Source organism: Typopeltis vanoorti, chromosome 6 (assembly GCF_054136105.1).
Source record: "Typopeltis vanoorti isolate ZY-2024b chromosome 6, IOZ_Tvanoo_1.0, whole genome shotgun sequence".
Classification (NCBI taxonomy): domain Eukaryota; kingdom Metazoa; phylum Arthropoda; class Arachnida; order Uropygi; family Thelyphonidae; genus Typopeltis; species Typopeltis vanoorti.
In genome coordinates, this window is record NC_143554.1 from 61,218,218 (window position 1) to 61,237,848 (window position 19,631).

At 35.9% G+C, this 19,631-nt stretch overlaps 1 protein-coding gene across 1 annotated transcript in view; it reads right to left on the reverse strand.

Moving 5' to 3' along the window:
• LOC150105489 (uncharacterized) overlaps nucleotides 1-19,631 on the reverse strand; it is a 134,818-nt gene that overhangs the window by 108,600 nt on the left and 6,587 nt on the right. The window contains exon 2 of the mRNA XM_090394205.1: nucleotides 1,340-1,621. Coding sequence (XP_090250331.1) covers nucleotides 1,340-1,588 — 249 coding nt within the window. The 5' untranslated portion in view covers nucleotides 1,589-1,621. The remainder of the gene's footprint in view (nucleotides 1-1,339; nucleotides 1,622-19,631) is intronic.

Below are 19,631 nucleotides of genomic sequence, written 5' to 3' on the forward strand. Positions count from 1 at the left end.
TAAATAACTCATCGCAGACAACATAATAAAAATAATAATAATAATAAACTGGATTATAACAGCAGGTTCTAAAAACTTTTGGTCCCCCATGTATCTGTTTGGGGAAACAGCTTTTCTCTGTTGCATACAAATTTCAGTGACTATATGTTAAACCTATAATAAATTTAGTTTAATCCTTTATCCAATATATAGTCTAACCAAGTGAAAAATAAACTTTCAACATCTTTCTCTAAATTCAAAGTAATTTAATAAAAAGGTGGCACAACGTTTGACAACTCCTATAGGTAGAGATGACCTTGCTAATGCTTCTGCATGGTATCTCCAATTGGGGCTGGCTCTCACTGAAGAGACCTCAATAAAGGTCGAAACTAGTCTGGGTAGTGGCCCTTCCCTTAATGCATAACATTATACATATCCGCAAGGAGATGTGTTTTGCATTATGGGAGATACTGAGATAGGAGTGATGTTAGCTTCCTCCACCTTTGCAATGAGTTTCCCGGTGTTGTACCACCTTACCCCAGTCCTGAAGATACTTTCAGGTGCAAACTTTATTCGCTCACACTTGGATAAAGAATTAAACAAAATTTATTATAGTCTAACCAAGTGAAAAATAAACTTTCAACATCTTTCTCTAAATCCAGAGTAATTTAATAAAAAGGTGGCACACTGTTTGACAACTCCCACTGAAGAGACCTCAATAAAGGTCGAAACTAGTCTGGGTGGTGGCCCTTCCCTTAATGCATAACATTATACATATCCGCAAGGAGATGTGTTTTGCATTATGGAAGATACTGAGATAGGAGTGATGTTATCCTCCTCCACCTTTGCAACGAGTTTCCCAGTGTTGTACCACCTTACCCCAGTCCTGAAGATACTTTCAGGTGCAAACTTTATTCGCTCACACTTGGATAAAGAATTAAACAAAATTTATTATAGTCTAACCAAGTGAAAAATAAACTTTCAACATGTTATACCTAGTTCTCTGTCAAGACATTTAAAACATTTTGTGTCATTTTGTGTCAGAATCCATTGCATGTAAATGTAATGTTATAATCTGGTAAAGCATTGCTATCAGTTTGCTCACTGAGTACTGCTTATGTAATATAAATATAATATAACACAAAGTTTAAGTTTCATTTGCAGACTTATTAAATAACAAGATTGGAAAAATGCCCACATGACAGCAATATTCCATGCCATTCCGATTGATGCTGAATGACAAGCACTTGCAGAAATAAATTTTGTTTATAATTATGAAGTTTTTTTCAGGATTATTAAGCCTGCATATATCAATTTTGTTACTACTAATCTATGGATCAATTTCTTAAAATCAATTTACCTGTGTTTCAGATTGTTCCTTTTCAAGGGTGGCAGATTCAGATTCATTTGCAATACCAGTGGATGCACTTGTGCCTGTATCTGCAGATGGCTCTTCAGATTCAGTGGGTTCTTTAATAGTTTCATCTGTTACTATTTCAGTCACAGCTGCTTCTGGATCTTTCATCTGTTGCTGCTCCTCATTCTGATTTTCAACATTTGATTGTAGATTATCTTCATTGACAGGTGGAATGGTATCTGTGTCAGTCATTCTTAATTTCAATTAACTTGCAACTCTTGTGATCTGTAATGAATAACACTATTTCATGAAAAGAAAGCTAAAAAAAAGTGCTTTTTAAAACATTTGCCAAACTGAGATAATTGGAAAAGTAAATTTTTCTAGGCTTTTTTAAAACTGAAATGTACTATTAAGATGATTACTTTAAGCAGTATTTCATAACATATTCACAGCGTCAGTACCAAGAAAAGTTTGGGTTCATATTCTGTAATAAATAATACTTGATCTTTAATTATAAAATGTTTGCCAATGTTTCCCAGGCATCTTCAGGAGGAAATGGAACAGCAAAGTAAACAACACACAAATTCTAAAAGCTAACACCAAAGTAGCCACAGTGAGGTTACAAAACCATCAACACTTCCCTAATTATATATAGTCATCCCTCAACTTGCGTCCATTCGAAGATACATCCATGATCCCATAAGGGAATAAACATTTTCTACTATACTTTTGAACAAGACGCAAGTGAGTGTAAAGTCAAAAGGTTTATATTTAGCCACAATGCATCATTGTGCAGTGACAATAGTGCATTCAGTGGTAACTTCAGTTGGCAATCAGCACGTTTCTTCAACAGTTCCTCTGTTGATTTTGTGTTTGAGAAATAGGTTGTGTGTTTATTGTTAAATATTTCAGGATATTTTGTGTAACATGGCCCCCTACATGCCCAATCAAAAAACCTAGTGAAGAATCACAGAAAAAGAGGTGAGCAATTGATCTTGAAACAAAGTTGCAACTTATATCCAGCTGATGATTTCTGATGGTCTCAATCTAGTGACGACCATTTTGAAAAATAAGGATAAAATCATAGAGGCTGTGAAAGGGTCTGCTTCCATTAAATCAATGATAATGAAGAAGCAACGACAAGGTTCTATTGGTGATATGGAAAAGCTACTTGCATCATGGATAGAGGACCTGAACCAAAAGTGTATACTCCCTTAGTACTATGACCATAACCACTATGTCTCTTCAACATGCTGAAGGAGAAAGCAGAGCCTGATTACAATTACGAATTCAATGCTTCTTCCAGTTGATTCATAAGATTCAAGCAGTTTTGTGCTGCATAAGGTGAAAATGTATGGTGAATCTGCAAGTGCTAATGAGAAGCCTGCCAAGGATAAATTGGATACAATTATTTGCCATAGCAAATATTTAATATGGACTTTGTTTTGGAAAAAAATGCCTGAGCAGACATTCATCCACCAAAAGCTAAAATCCATGCATGGTTTCAAAGCTCTTAAAGACCATGCTATGATTCTGTTGGGGGGGGGGGGATATAAACTGAAATCATTTGTGATTTGACACAGAATGCATAAGCCCTCAAAAACACTAGGAAGCACTCTTCCAATTCATTATCAGAGCAATAAGAAGTTGTGGATGCCTTAATCAACTGTTATGCGAGTGAAATGAAAAGTTATTGTGTGAAGAAAATGTAGAATTTAAAATTTTATTAATTCTAGATAATGCTCCAGGTCATCCATCTTTACATCAGTGATCTTCACTCCAGGATCAAGGTCATGTTTCTCCCTCTAAACACTACTTCATTGATCCAACTGATGGATCAGGGGGTTCTTCAGTGTTTAAGGCTTATTATCTATGGAGAACTTCTTCACAAGCCATTTCTGCCAATGAAGGAAATGATCAGACTCTCATGCAAATCTGCAAAGCATTCAATATTTATCATGCTATTAAAAATATTGCTGTGGTTTGGGATGAAGTGACCGCTCAATGTATGAGTGGCATATGAAAATAGACATTAAAAATGTTTGTGCACGATTTTGGAAGTTTTGAAAAAAAAAAATGAAGACCTCTGTAAATTGAATGAAGAAATAGCAAACAATCTCAATCTCGAAGTGAATGATGAGAAAGTGCCTGTGAAGAGTTGACCAACGAAGAATTGGTCGAACTGGAGGAAAAATGTGTTGCAGAAGAGGAAGAACGAGAAAAGGAAGAGGGAAAAGAGAAACAAGAAGAGGTAGTTCTGTGAACTGCTTAACTACAAGCGGCAGTTAAACAATTCACAGTGAAGGGTCTTACAGAAATGTTCTTTGCAGTTAGTGGTTATCAAAATGGCTGAAGACATGGACCCCAATGTTGAACACTACTTAATAATAGAAACGATAAGTACATGATGCGTTTGCTTGCTTGCTATGAACAAATTCATATGAAAAGAAGAAGAGGAATAAGCAAAGCACATCGGACATTTTCATCAAAAAACAAAAGGTTACACCAGAAGAGCTGCAGCTTGGTCTTTCACATAGGAAAGATAATGAAGATGTGATTGTGGAGGAAGATTTGGGTGATTAATTATTCTCCTGTTTTATAGTGGCAGTAATGCACAGTACAGTTTTACAAGGTTTAAAAATTAAAATGACAGTATACTTATTTTTCTTCTCCCATAGTCCTAAATGAACCGTTGGGTCATTCATGGCTGGTAGGTGATACTCTTTGCTAGCCTCCTCCAGTCGTCTCGGTCTCTTGTTTTTGTCCATTTTTTGATGTTATCAGTCCATTTTAATCGAGGTCGGCCCCAAACCTTTGATCCCGGAACGATTCCTATTAAGGTTTGCTTTGGAATGCCATTAGCCCTCTCCACATGTCCGAATCATTTCATCTGTCTTCTTCTGATGACTGTTAGAATATTTTCTCTTTTTCTCCCATCTATTGAGTCAATCAGTTTTCGGACATTTTCATTGGTTTCGTGTGCAGTATAGGGAATTCTCAAAATGTGCTCAAAATTTATACTTATTACGGTTGTCTATAACTCTGTTGATTTAATGTATCGACGTACGTCCTGCCAGATGGAACCTTGGCATAAGTTGAGGGATGACTGTATATATAAAATTGAAGAAATTTAAATAGAAAGAAAAGGAAAGAAACATATATATAAAAATGTATACAATTAATTAAACAAATCAGGAAAGATTAGCAGATTGAAAAAAAAGTACTACCTCCCATAAAGGAGATACGTAGACCATCAGATCTATTCAAGTTTGGGAAATGAAGTTACCTTTCACAGGTTCCGTTATAAGACGTTTCATAAGAAATCTGCTCCTATGTAAGACCTTACTCTTATTCCAGAAAACTGTGCTTAGAAGGGATGGCATTTTTAGTAATCCCAAATTGTTTAGGATCGTAGTATCTGAAGTAAGAGATGTTCTTCATGATGGATAAAATCATATATTTGAGATTTTCCAAAAGACAGGTGGAAAACCAAGAAGAGAAAGTCTGTCCTCTGGAGATGAAAGAAAGCTAAGAAAATTTTCCTTACAGGAAAAAATGCCACAAAAATGCTAAGACTAACATTTTTTGCAATGCATTCATACCCCCTACTAGCCACACATTTATATAAGGCAGTGGAATAGAAATGATTTCAACTTGAGCAGAAGCAGAAATTCTAGAGCTGCTAAACATTTGTTGATGAAGAGCTCATTCAAACCATTTGACAAGCAGGTTGAAAAGTTGAATGCATTACAATTCTTCCTGTAGACACTCTGCCATCAGGTTGACAAAGACTTAGAAGATCCATAAAAGCTATTTGTCTGTTTTCTTCATTTTCTAAAGTGTACTGAATTCTAGAATGAACTGCATTTATTTTGGATACAAAATGTAAATCAAAAGAATCGTTTTAAATTGCAAAAATTCCATCAATGTATCTATAGAAATATTATATGCTATATAAATATATATAAAACTGCTTTTATCTTAATAGAATACAACCAATGAGACAATAGGATATGCACCTATCATTTTATGTTTAGAGAACACTCAGTCATACAAGTGACATTAATTAACAATGACACAGCAACCTAAAATAAATAGCAAGTGGAGTAAAAAGAATATGAACAGTTAAACTTGAAAGTCGAGAAAGTATTTATTTTCCTCAATTGTTTTCTGTTGCTGTGTCACATGAGAAGCCCTATCCATCTCACAATGTTTAGAAACAAGCAAAATTTAGAAATTATTATTATTATTATATGGGCATCTCCATGGAGTCTGAAGACTCATCACAGGAGACTCAATCTATCCACACAATCTATTATACTTCTCCTTAAACCCATTAACAGACAAAGCACTCAACTGACTGGCATCCCATTCCATTCATTCATTCACCACCACTCTCCAAGAAACGAATCTAGTCGTCACACTCCTACTAACCACACCTTTATTTAACTTGCAGGGATGAATCCTTGTTCTGGTCCCTCTAGCCAAGTGCTGAAACATTTCTCCCTGCATCTATCCTATAAAACCCTTTAAGCAATTTAAATGTTTCTATCATATCTCCCCTTTTTCTCCTATCAACCAACTTCTGTAATCCACGCACCTTCAATCTATCCTCATAGGGAACATTCCACAGGCCACTCACCATCTTGGTCACTTGCCTTTGAATCCTCTCCACCACTTCATCACCTCCAAGAAACCAGAGGACCAGACTTGAGCATATCAAGGTCTTATAAAGAGGAATGACAACTTCCTTATCTCTACTTGTTAATTACTTGGCTTCAATAGCCAAGTAATCTTATGGGCTACCTCAGCAATATGTCCTCTAAACCTCTAAACTCTGTCTACTACCCCTGACTTCATCTATTTCCTGGAATATAGTGCCATCCATGTGATACATGGCTTGTAATCCATTTATCCCAAACTTACATTTCTCCACATTAAACTGACATCCATTAACTTTTGCCCATACTGACATCCTATTGAAATCATCCTGCAAGCTCTCCACATCGCCTTGATTAACTGTTACTATACCCAATTTCACATCATCAGTAAACAACTGAATATTTCCATTTAGATTATTTCCTATACAAATTATTAAATGTATAAACAGCAATGGTTCCAGCACTGAACCTTGCAGCACACCACTAGACACCTGTTTTCACTTTGATTCTTTCTGCCCCTCCATATACCACTTTTTATCTGTCTAGAAGTCACCCTCTTATTCACTTAACCAATATCCATACCCATTTGTTCTAATTTGCGTAACAGAGTTTTATGTGGCATTCTGTCTAAACGCCTTTGCAAAATCATTGTAGCCATTTCCTTTATCTAACTTTTATAACAGAGTTACTCTATTATAAAAAGTTAGTAAATTACTAAGGCATGATCAACCTTTTACAAAGCCATGTTGATCCTCATACAGTATAATTTTTATCTACCCATTCTTAAATTCTCTTTTTTATCAATTTTTCTAATACTTTTATCACCAAGTAGTTCAGGAGGAGTGGTTGTTGGTAGGTTGAACAAAGTCCTTTTTATCATGTTGGAGGCTTAATGGATTTTTTACAACACTCAAAAAGGATTAAAATAGAATTTAATACTTCCTATAATTCGTCTTAGTCACTAGGACATCTACGAGGATTACAAAAACAACTAATGTAACACGCACACAATCATACAATACTAAGCAACCACGTGGGTGACACCTGGAGGAACACAAGTCTTACATCTGTAAACACAACTATGGTCATTCAGGCTTGGCTGACCATGTTTTGGACACCGCCCACAGGGTATCATGGAAGAAAACCATCATGCTCCACCACAGCAAATTCAAGAAAGAGAGACTTTTCTTAGAAGCAGCAGCAGCTCTCAGAAACCAACCAAATCTTAATAAATACGGTTGCATCACCAGAGGTCCCACCTTACATTCTAGGCCACCTACTACTGCCCTTAGAGGGGCACTCCACCTAGATAGGGCTTTAGTGTCACCCATGTGGTTGGGCTTAGTATTGTATGATATTTGTGTGCATGTTACATTAGTTGTTTTTGTAATCCCCGTAGATGTCCTAGTGACTAGGACGAAATATAGGAAGTATTAAATTCTATTTTAATTCTTTTTGAGTGTTGTAAAAAATCCATTAAGCCTCCAACATTATGTCCTCACAGCACTTAAGCCTCTACACACGAAAGTTCTTTTTAGGACTTTCAGGGTAACGGATGGCAATGCTGTAGCCAATACAGTTTTAACTGAGGCTCGGCTAATGCCATTACTCAGTCATGATTGGAGCTTTTAGCTCAATAACACCCCATCCACACAGATTTTCTTCATTCAGATGAAGAGATAAAGAGTGAAGGACTCAGTCCATCTCCCAATCAGTATCTCAGGCATGGTGATAAAAGTCCTTTTTAGGACTTTGATCACCATGCCTGAGATACTGATTGGTCTATAATTTGCTAATGTAGTCTTAGAACCTCCCTTATGCAAAGGAATTATTTTGCCCTCTTTCCACTCCCTTAGAACTCTACTAGAGCTGAGACTTAAATTACACAGACTATTAAAACAGTCAAAGGCATTGCCAGTTCCCTTACACATTCTTGCAAAACCCTAGATGATATCCCACAGCTATATTTACACTGAGATTCTGCAATACCCTAAGAATCTCTAATTCATATATATCTGTTCCCACATTAGTGTCTGTCACATAGGTTAAACCAGTAACCTCACTAGGAAAGTGACACACACACACACTTAGGGAGGTGTCGACAATTTTGCTACTTTTGACTTACTTGCAGTAGCTATTATGGTAATGCTTTTTTTAGAATATTTATTTGTATAATTTACTGTTTCATTTCTGCAATGAAGATGCTTGTAAAACATAGGAGAAAAGTTTACAATTAAAGATCAAGTTTTTCTGCATGAGTTTTCCCATACCTTTAAAGATACTTATAGCATAATTATAAAACAAAAATAACAGTACATTGGTGTGAACCACATACAATTCTTGATATTTACACAAAATGAGAATCTCCCAAACTTTAGGAAGAAAGAGACAATCATTCCAATTCAGGTGAGACTGATGTAAAAGGTCTTCACAACTTTCTTTGAAAAGGCATTCATAGTTAAAACTGCTTCTATGAAGAAGACTTATGTGGGAAAAAAAAAAAAAAAAAGTAATGAGCATCAACACTACATCGAATATGTCCAACCACCATTCTGGTCTAGCACAACATAGTATTGACGCTAAACAGTATCCTTTAAGACGTTCATCTTCACAGAAGCAGTTTTAAATATGAACACCTAACCTGAATCAGAATGACTCTCTCTCACTCTTCCAAGTTTGGGAGATTCTGATCATATGTAAATTTCAAAAAGTTAATTTTATTTATTTTTAATATTAATTTCTAGCATTAAAATAATGTAGATAATGTATTGTTTTGTTTTGTTTTTAACTGGTAAACCAACTGAATATCTACTTTGCATTCCTGTTGATTTGCTTGTTGTTTTCACATACTGATGATGTACTGATTTTCAATACAAAAAATTTGTGCTTTTCATTCAAGTTTACTATTGTAGTTGCTATTTTTGTAATCTTTTATCATTAATAGAATGGCTAATCGCTGTTTTACAAGTTTAAGAAAGAAGTCAGCCATTTTCTAGGATAGAGCTGTCTTTCCTAATCAAAACAAACCTAAACACATACTGCTAAGAAAACCCAGCATTATTCTCCTAAAAAATCTGGTATTATGTATTCAACAAAATACTGACAGCAAATGATTTAAAGAATCTATATAAGATTTGTTTATCATAAGGGTTACTCGGAAAAATTTTGCCCAACATTTTTTTCCTCAAAAATTTATCATAAGCTGGAAATTAGGGTATAATTTTCCTACATTTTAGCTTTCCTATTCTGGATTACAAAGGTAAATAAATTTTTAACTAATGCTAGAATAATGGAATAAGCTATATAGCATGACTTATCACAAAGAACCATGATAAATATAAAGATGCCAAGAAATTATATTCTTGGTTTCATCCTTTATCCAAGTGTAAGCAAACAAAGTTTGTGTGTGAAGTAATTTCATGACTGGGCTTGTATATAGAGGTTAATACTTCAAATCAAATCCCATAATGCAATGCACACATCTTTATGGACATGTATAATGCTATGCATTATGGAAAGCCACTACCCAGACCAGTTTTGACCTTTATTGAGGTCTTATCAGTGGGAGCCAGATCCAGTCATAAAATTACTTCACGAACAAACTTTTTGCTTACACTTGGATAAAGGATGTTTAATATATAGTATAACCAAGTGAGAAAACTTTCAACATTATCTCTAATCCAGAGTATTTAAAACCAGTCTGGGTATAGTGTCCCTTCCATAATACATAGCATTATACATGTCAAGTCATTAGCCTCTATGTAGAAGTAGCCCAGTCATGAAATTACTTCACGTATAAACTTTTGTCTGCTTATACTTGGATAAAGGATGAAACGAAGAATATAATTTCTTGGCATCTTTAATTTATATATAACCAAGTAAAAAAACTAGCACCATGGTAAAGTTTTTGAAAGTTTTGAACTCAAGGAGCAAACTGTAGAGAATATTCACAAACACCTGAGAAAAATCTCTATGGAGACGTGCTACAGAAGCACAGTGACACTGGATCAAACATACGAAGTTATGAGAACAAGGAAATCCAACCTAGATGTTCAACAACACATATGACGTGTTGTTGAACATCTAGGTTGTTCAAGAACACATATTGGAATGTCACATGCAGGAACTTTTTGCTATAACTCTGAATTAGTAAATTATGCTTAATATATATATATATATATATATATATATATATATATATATATATATATATATATATATATATATATTATTGTTTTTATCATTGACTCAAGTGTCTGCACATAAGTAGTCTTCATAACTTTTGAGCTTCTATATGTATCTTACTAATCACAAAGATCCATATAGAAGCTGTTGACATATCAAACTGTCAGCCTCTCATAATGCACAGCATGCCTCCTTTCCAACATGTATATATTTCTTATTGATTATAGGAAGGGACACTTAAAATGAACTTAATTTCTTGTCAAGTAATTAACTTTTTAACCAAGTGGAGAAAAATCTACAATTAGCAAAGATGTGATAATTAAACTAAGCAATTCAAAGATAGAATCAGTTTGTTCCATAAAAATTATTAGAAGATAAAGTTCAAAGGAAGAAACTTGTTCCTGAGTTGTTGGAATGATGAGACAGATTGAAAATACTTTCATAGGAATGGTTGCTAAACAAGGATACACCAATTGAAGACAAATTCCAATCCACAGAAAAGCAGCAAAAAGCGCTTCTGGTAGAATATTCCATTTATTCATTACTCTCCAAGTAAACGATCCAGTCCTAGTCCTCATATCCCAACCACTGCAAACTACATTCTTCAACAACTGAAAAGAATGACTTCTTGTTTTCTCCCTTCATGCCATCCAGGAAAAATTTTTCGATCCTATAAAACCCATTTAGTAAGGTCTTCCGTGTATCAAATCTTTACAATTCACAAACTCTCAATGAATCTCACAGGAAGCATGCCACACAGACCTATTACCATATAACAAGTAACACCTGAAATCCAAAAGTAATGCAAATATATTACAAGGCAGCAGTATATGAAAGTAATGCCTCATATTTTTTCCCCTCAGAAATTACTTAACAATGACTTCTTTTAACATGGATCAAACATTGCAAACATTCTGTGATTTTTCAGTCTCCATCATTCTTAATATCTTTTTGCCATCACAGAGTGAGATGCAATGCAGCATGCCAACCACATAAGTCTTGACTCTGACAAACTCATGTATTAATCAAACCTGTATTAGCTCCTCATTTGCAAAATGGTGTCTCCTCAGAGTGTGAAACCAAACAGATAGTAATTAGTACCAGATTCAGATTGGTGAGAGATGGGAAGGATTAGTTCAGCCAGTTTACAGCTTGTGTGCAAATTGGTGAGAGGTCTGGCATTATCATAGAGAAGCTCATTCATGTTTCTGGTGGGCTTTTATTGTGACAGGGAAATGTAATCACAAGTTTATGTAATTTTTATTATTATTTTATTGTATTTATATTTAGGGTCTCTGCAGCTCAGTCAGTACAGACTAAGCCCTTTGGTCAGAAAGACCTGGATTTTATTCCTGTTGGTGAGTATATATAATGAAGCAAGGAGTGGTGACCCAACTGTAAGCCCCCTTGGTAGGGAGAACTCAACCTGTCCCAGGAGGGGATGGATGAGGGGATATGATGATGATGATGATTTATATTTAATTTTGTAACCACTGGTTGTATGTGGCATTCAACCACATTGCTCAGATCTGTAAAAACGTTCATGCTCCACCTTGTGAATGTGCTTGTGAACTGATGATAGTCTGTAATAATCTCACAATTTCTGAGGTTTTTGCATGAAACTATGAAATAATCATGATGCTTCTCTTCAAAACATCCACAAATAAGACCCTCTTTCCCAGAACACTGATGCCATGACCCATGGAAGGCTTTCAGCCTGGTCAACACCTTTCCTCCATCTGGATTCAGATCTTTCATGCAACTTTTCCTTCAGTCCATTTAATAGCCATTCAACTTATTCTTCTGACTCCATATGCATTCAGATATAACTTCTGGCATCCTTCAACCAATTCCCAGGCACTGGTGATTTCTCTCCTATGCAGTTTACAAGCCAAGGGATCTTCACAGTACAAAATCCATTTGGCACAGTTAATACAGTAAGTTGTGAATTTGTTACAAGAAGAACAATTAGTCACCTTGTCATAGGATCGTACTCTAAAAATGAAATTCTCTGAAATAACTCATGAGGAATTTTGGAATTTTGTCCAAGCCGAATACCCAGCTCTCTCCATAAGGGCACTGAAAATTTTGTTACAGTTATCAACATCATATTTGTGTGAGCTCGGTTGCTCATTATTAACCAATATAAAAACTAAAACACATGAAAGACTTACTAATATAGACAAAGAGATGAGAGTAGCTATATCACATATTAGACCTGATAGTGTTGCAATCTGCAAAAGCCGACAAGCTCAAGTATCGCATTAAAATAAGTTCCATTTTTATAAAAGTTAAGTCCATGCATATTTGTTTTTATTGCTAGTTTTATGACCGCAATGCTTTTGGTGTTCCCCAAATTTTTCTTATAACCAAGTGTTCTGTGACTTCTAAAAGGTTAAGAACCACTGGCTTAAAGAGAGAGAGAGAGAGAGAGAGAGAGACAGAGAAATATATCCACTTTATCCCTTCTACTTATAAAACATGACTGTTTTGTCAGAGTAGTTATATCAAAAAGCTAAAAAATTCCCAGAGGATATCCTCATAGAAAGCCTCAATTTCTAACACTCAAGAAGAAAAGCATGGAGCCTTTTATGCAAGCTGGGTGAGACTACAGGTGGATTCAAGAAACAACCTGAAGAAGTAATCACCTTGAAATATTTGTGATTGCCAATCAACATCACAAATATTTCAAGATCTTACAAAATTTATTAAAAGAGAACTTCAACTAAAATCAATTTGCCATCAGAATTATCAAGATCTTTTCTGTTGAAGACATTGATTTAGCATTGAAAGATGTAAAACCTGGGAAGGCTACATATTTTGATTTTGATAGCATTCATATGAAATTCCTTCTGAACTTGAGAACAAATGTGGAAAAAAAATGGCCTGCATGATTCTTTTTCTGATATTCTAAAAACTGGAATCTTGTCAAAATTTAAGACAACAAAATCATTGTTCTACTAAAACCTGATAAACCAAAGGATCAACCCCCCCCCCCCACCCCCAGAGTTACAAACCCATTGCACTACTTAGCTGTTTTGTTCAACAGAATTAACCACATCATCATGGATGAAATACCTATAGAACAGGCAGGTTTTAGGCTCAACCACAGCTGCTGTTTTCAGGTCATATCATTGACGATATTTATAGAAGCGGGCATTCAAAAACAACTGAAAACAGCTACAATATTCATTAATCACACAGTGGCTTTGAATGGAGGATCTAATATATAAACTCATTAAAGTCATCCCTTGTGTATCTTTATTTTATTTATTTTTTTTTTTTATGTTGAGCCCAGAGGTTGGTTGGTTGATCAACATATAGTACATTAGTACCATTATGGGTAGTGGGTTGGGAAAGGATAAACTTGTTTACATTTGATTTAAAAGCCTGTACTCTTTATTTATTGTACTCTTTTGGGAAATATATCGGGGGAAGAATGTTCCACAATACAGCAGTAGGGGGAGGAAAACAAACTTGTTCTGTAGGTTTCAAGATGCACTTAAAGAGATGTTGAGCAGCAGCTGCACGTGTTCTAACGAACTTAGTACTAAGTGAGGGAATTATTGATGCTATTTCAAATGAACATTTCCCATGGAAATATTTGTAGCATACACATATTGCAGAAACCAAGTGTCTGTGCAAAAGTGGATGAACTGAGTTGGTAAGAAATAGGTCATTAATAAGTCTAATTGCTCTCCTGTATTGAGTCAAGCATTTTGAGGGAGCTTTTAGGAGCCCCCACCCTATATGTGAGAGTATTCAATAGCTAGGCAGATTTGTGATTTGTATAAGATTAACAGCTGTTCAGGAGTGAAGTAACATCTTGAGTGAAAGAGAACTCCTAGTTTTTGTTTAGAAGCTGAGGATGCAATGGTTGTGATGTGTTTATACCAGGAGAGGCTTGATATCAAGATAATTCCAAGAGAAATCTCAAATTGTCTGGAAATTTGGGTGTTGTCAAAAATAATACTGGGAGAAAATGGTTCTCTTTTATGAGAAATAAGACGCATGGGTTTTATTAGCATTGAAATTGACGAGGTTATCTGAACCCCATTGGGAAAATGACTTGGATATCAGATTTGGGTGTTGTCTTGAGGGTAGTGGTGGTTGATGTTCTGTAGGTTGAGGTGAGTTGTGTAGAGTAAGGTTTATCAAATAAAAGGGAGGAATGCAATGTGCTGTCTCTGCAAAACTGTGTATTGGGTTGGGGATCAACTGAAGTAGGTCATTGATATATAGCAGGAAGAGGGTTGGTGAGAGGACAGAACCTTGTGGAATCCCAGCATTAGTTGAATGGTGAGAGGATAAGGAACCATCCACCACCACACACACACACACACAGTGTGCATTCAGACAGAAAGCTGACAATTCAACTACAGAAGTCCTGAGAGAGACCAAACAATGGTAGTTTGCTTAGTAAGCCTTTGTGCCAGACCCAGTCAAAAGCTTTGAAGATATCAAGTGCAACTACTTAAGATTTGTCAAACTTCTCAATAGTATTTGTCCAGAGATGGGTGACATGTGAGCAGATCTCCTGTTGATCGGTAATGATGCAATCCATACTGGCAGTCATTTATTAGGTGGGCATCTTCAAGGTGGCATAGGAGTAAGGAAGTGATGATTTTTTTTTTTTATTACTTTACATAAGCAGTGACTTGTCACCCTTCTTGGGAATGGGTTGAATATAGGCCAATTTCCAAGCTGTGGGATAGTTACCAGGAGTAAGAGAGTATATATAGGCAACATAGGATAGAAGTCAGTTCATACAACCACTTAGAATATACTGACATAAACAAATACAAGGTACATACAGCAGTTGGTGGTTTACCAATTAAAAACTGTTGCCACGTGCTAGAAATTAATATTAATAAATAAAAGTAAAAATAAATAATTAAATTAATTAATATTATTTATTAATATTAATTTCTAGCATGCAGCAAGTTTTTAATTGGTAAACCACCAACTGTTGTATGTATCTTTTAATCCCATTCCTTTGATTTGCTTGTTTCTACACAGTCATGATGTACTGTTATTTTCAGTATGAAATATTCTCGTAGACAGGCTTATACGTTGGTTATGCATTATTAAAACACTTAAGGAATAGAACAACGTAGTTAAGGATATAAATTAAATTAAACTTTAATAAATATTTTCCAATATTTCAGCAACGCCACATTGCCATTTTCTAAAGGAACTTACAAAAAAGTTACATGCACGTAGGCACTACAACACAGAAATTGGGAATGAAGAGATGAAGCTATTGTTCTCCTAACAGTCCTGATGGTGCCCTCTAGCGGGCTAAGTAGGTGTTCTTGGCCGTTGGGCTGAAGGTCTGCAGATGTAGGCCTCCCAAATTTGGGGCAGTCGCATACAACCAAATTTGTTGAGGTTTGGAGAATTTCTTAGGGCTGAGGCTGATTCCATAAAGTCTTTCAAATTTGTATTTGCTACGGTGTATCACTGTAGCTTTCCACCGTATTCTGTGGCGTGTATCCAGAGCATGGTCCACAAGCCCAGAATGACTGTATTTGTGAAAACGGATGTAGTCCTTGTGTTCCGAAATTCTGATATTCGCTGTCCTGCCTGTTTGGCCAAAGTAAGACAGTTTACAACTGCAAGGGACCTGGTAAACACCAGGTAGGTCTAGGGGAAGTGGTTGGTCTTTAGTGGAGCGGATAAGGGATGCCAATTTTCTGTAAGGTTTGTAACAGGAGGTGAGGTCATGTTTTTTTAAGATTTTGGTAATCTTTTCCGAGGTGCCTCGGATGTAGGGAATGGTGATGGATTTAGAGTAATCCTTGTTGTGGGGGGGAGGGAATCTGTGGTTTGTAGGTTCTAATATTTTTTGGATTTTTTTTTGGGGGGGGGGGGGGGGGTAGCCATTGGCTGAGAAAGTGTTGAGGATGTGATTTAGTTCTGTGTTTAGGGCCAAGTCGTTTGAACAGATTAGTTTAGCCCTGTTGTATAGTGTTTTCACTACTCCATATTGTTGTGAGGGGGGGGGGGGGGATTGTTGGTGAATGTATCTGCCTGTATGGGTGGGTTTTCTGTAAACTGAGAAAACCAAGGATCCATTAGGCTGGCAGGTGACTAGTGTGTCTAGGAAAGGGAGGCTGTTGTTTTCCTCTTTTTCCAGAGTGAATTTGATTCTGGGGTGTTGGTTGTTTAAGTGTGTTAAGAAGGAGAGAAGTGTTTCAGAGCCATGTGGCCAAATAGCGAACACATCATCAACGTAGCGAAGCCATATGGTTGGTTTTTGTGGGGCAGAGGCTAAGGCTTTTTCTTCAAAGGTCTCCATAAAGAAATTGGCCAAGGGTGGGGAGAGTGGTGAACCCATGGCTGTCCCCTCTATTTGTTTGTAGAATTTTCCCTGCCAAACGAAATAGCCTGAGTTCATTGTGAACTGAAATAAGGCTGAGATATCGGGAAAAAGGGTCAGCTTTGATGTGTCCTCTTTATTTACAAATGTCCCACTCAAGGAAACTTTAGAGCTAATCCAAGCTAAATTTTCTCCCGATATCTCAGCCTTATTTCAGTTCACAATGAACTCAGGCTATTTCGTTTGGCAGGGAAAATTCTACAAACAAATAGAGGGGACTCTTCTTTTTTTCCCTCCCCTACTTCTTCCATATTATCTATCTTTGCATTCTATCTCTCTTACTTCCTTAAATCTGTCATTCATTCTACTACTTCCATTCATATTCACATTTTTTTTTCACATGGTTCACTGCCTGCCACATGCCTTTGTTACAGATTGTGCTTGCATTTAAAACTTCACAATCATCTGTTTAAATCATTTTAACTTTTGTCCAATAAACTATTCATTGCCTACATTATAGTTGTTTTTATTAGCAAAATGACAAAATGATAATTCATCCCTTGCTTGATAGAATGATAGCAACTTAGTAAGAACACTATTAAAATTTTTAAAGTTGTTTTCAAATGAATCATTTTAAATGAAAACTTAGGCAAAACAAACTGATAATGCATAAGCCAATTCATGTATGCCATTCACCATCTGTTTATAGGAAATATAACCTTTGCAATAATTATAGCTTTCAGTATATCTCCATGCCCAGCTCCTACTGATGAGGCCTCAACAAAGGCCTACACATCATCATCATCATGCATTGTCATGCACAAAAAAAAAAAAAACAATCTCCTGGCTTTTTATTCCAATTCTTGTACTGATGATCTTAGTAAATATTATCCTGTCAAAAATTCTCCTGGTACTGATGGAATTTCTGCACTCATCCTGAAGGTTTGAGCTTCAGAACAGACTCCCTATGTAACTTTTTTTTAAATTCTCTATTCCATTGATATCCATCCTGCAAGTAAAAGCTATTCAACTCATTCTTAAAGGGGATAAATCATTATACCAGAGTCCAATTTCTTTCATTTTAATTTTTTCTAAATGGGAAAAAACCATTAATGCTTAACTTATACACTACTTAGAAACCTCTAAACTAATAATCATTTGCATAGACTGCAAATGTCAATCGATAGACTGACAATGGCTTATGTCATTCACCTAGAGACAAATGCCATGGAAAAAGCATGGGAAATCTCAAGTGGATGGCCTGTATCACTAAGCATCTGGTAACATTTGGCATAAAAGCTGATAAAGTAAACTCCTGCCATATGGTGTCTTCTGATATTTGTAACTGGGTTGCCAGCTTTCTGATAATCCTCAAACTACAATATGCTGAGATTATACAAGTATGTCCTTTCACCTGCTCTTTTTCCTCTTATCAACAACCAACTGACTATAAATCCAACCTACAATGGCTTATCAAAATAATGGAAACACCTACATATTTTTTGGAGACTTTTTTTTTATTAATAAGCTGTAGCCCATCCCATGAATTCGACGTGTAATAGACTGATAGAAATCATGCATATAAGATAATAGAATTTGGGGGCCATTCTTCCTGCGAAATATGCCCCAACTGTGCCAGTGATGTTGCAGGTGGAAAATGTGATTGAACTTTGGAGAACTGACTGGAGACAACGCCTTGTCTGTTTTTATACCTTGTCATAATCTTCAATACTGTGGCTTGTGATACACCTATGATTGTGGCAGCTTCTGCAAGCCACACTCCAATGATCATACCTTTTTGGAGGTCATTGAGGTCTGACATTTTACACACTAACTACACAACAGCTAAATCAACATCGACTATGGCACTGCTATGTAATAGCCAATATCATACTGCAATGTCACACTGCAGATGACGTCTCTGTGATTGTTGTGTAGTTAGTGTGCAAAATGTCAGACCTCAGCAACTTCCAAAAAGGTTTGATCATTGGAGTGCAGCTTGCAGGAGCTGCCAAAACAGCAGAAATCATAGTTGTATCACGAGCCACAACATTGTCTCCAGTTCTCCAAGGTTTGATCACATTTTCTGCTGCAATATCAGTCACAGTTGGGACGTATTTTGCAGGAAGAATGGTCCCAAATTCGATTTTCTTATGTTCATGACTTATATCAGTCCATTCCATGTCGAATTCATGATGTTCACATCCCGAGGGCCTACAGCTTATTAATAAAAGATTCTCCAAAAAAATCTGTAGGTGTTTCCATTATTTTGATAACTCCTTCTAGATTTGCTGATGACAGATCCTTTTTAATTCAGCAAACTTCGCACTACACTAATCAACAACTACCAGAATATCAACCTCATGAAATTCTGTCTTCCTAATTATTCATCACAGGAATTCTAATAACTCTGTTAATATCAATGCAAATACAACTCAGTCTCAATCTCATCTTATTTTTTTGCAAAAAAACATTTTCTTCCAATCTTATTCTTGATGACACACCAAAATCTCTGGTCATGAGGAAATTTCTCTCTTGTGATCGAATGTAAAGTCCAATCTTTCTTGGCATATGCATCACTTCTACAACATCAAAATATCATCATCATCAAATTCCAGACATGTACCCTCAAGGGGTGTACAGGATATGATAGTACTACATGAAAAATTTACATCATTAATAACTTTCTATCTACAATTTTCCTCCAAATCAATCTGTTACCTGTGAAGACTCCAACATTAACAGATCTTATATTTCAATCTTCTAAGGCACTTTTTACTACATCAATCCACCTATATCTTGGTCTTCCTCTGGGTCTTTTTCTTGCCAACCTGGCAGAGAACACTTGTTTTGCTAATCTTTCATCTATCATTTTGTTTAAGTGACAGGAATAACATCCAGGAATGTGTTAGCTCTGCTAACACATTCCTGGATGCTAACAATGCAAGTTTTTGTTTTTAATATCCCCATTTTTAATATGATATTGCCATTGATGCCATCTGTTCACACCCCCTAATCTTTCTCTGGACTCTCATATCTGCAGTCTCTAGACTTTGGTCAAGTGTTTTATTTCTAACCCAGCTTTCAGATCCATAAGTTAAAATTGGTTTGAACAATGTCTTGTATA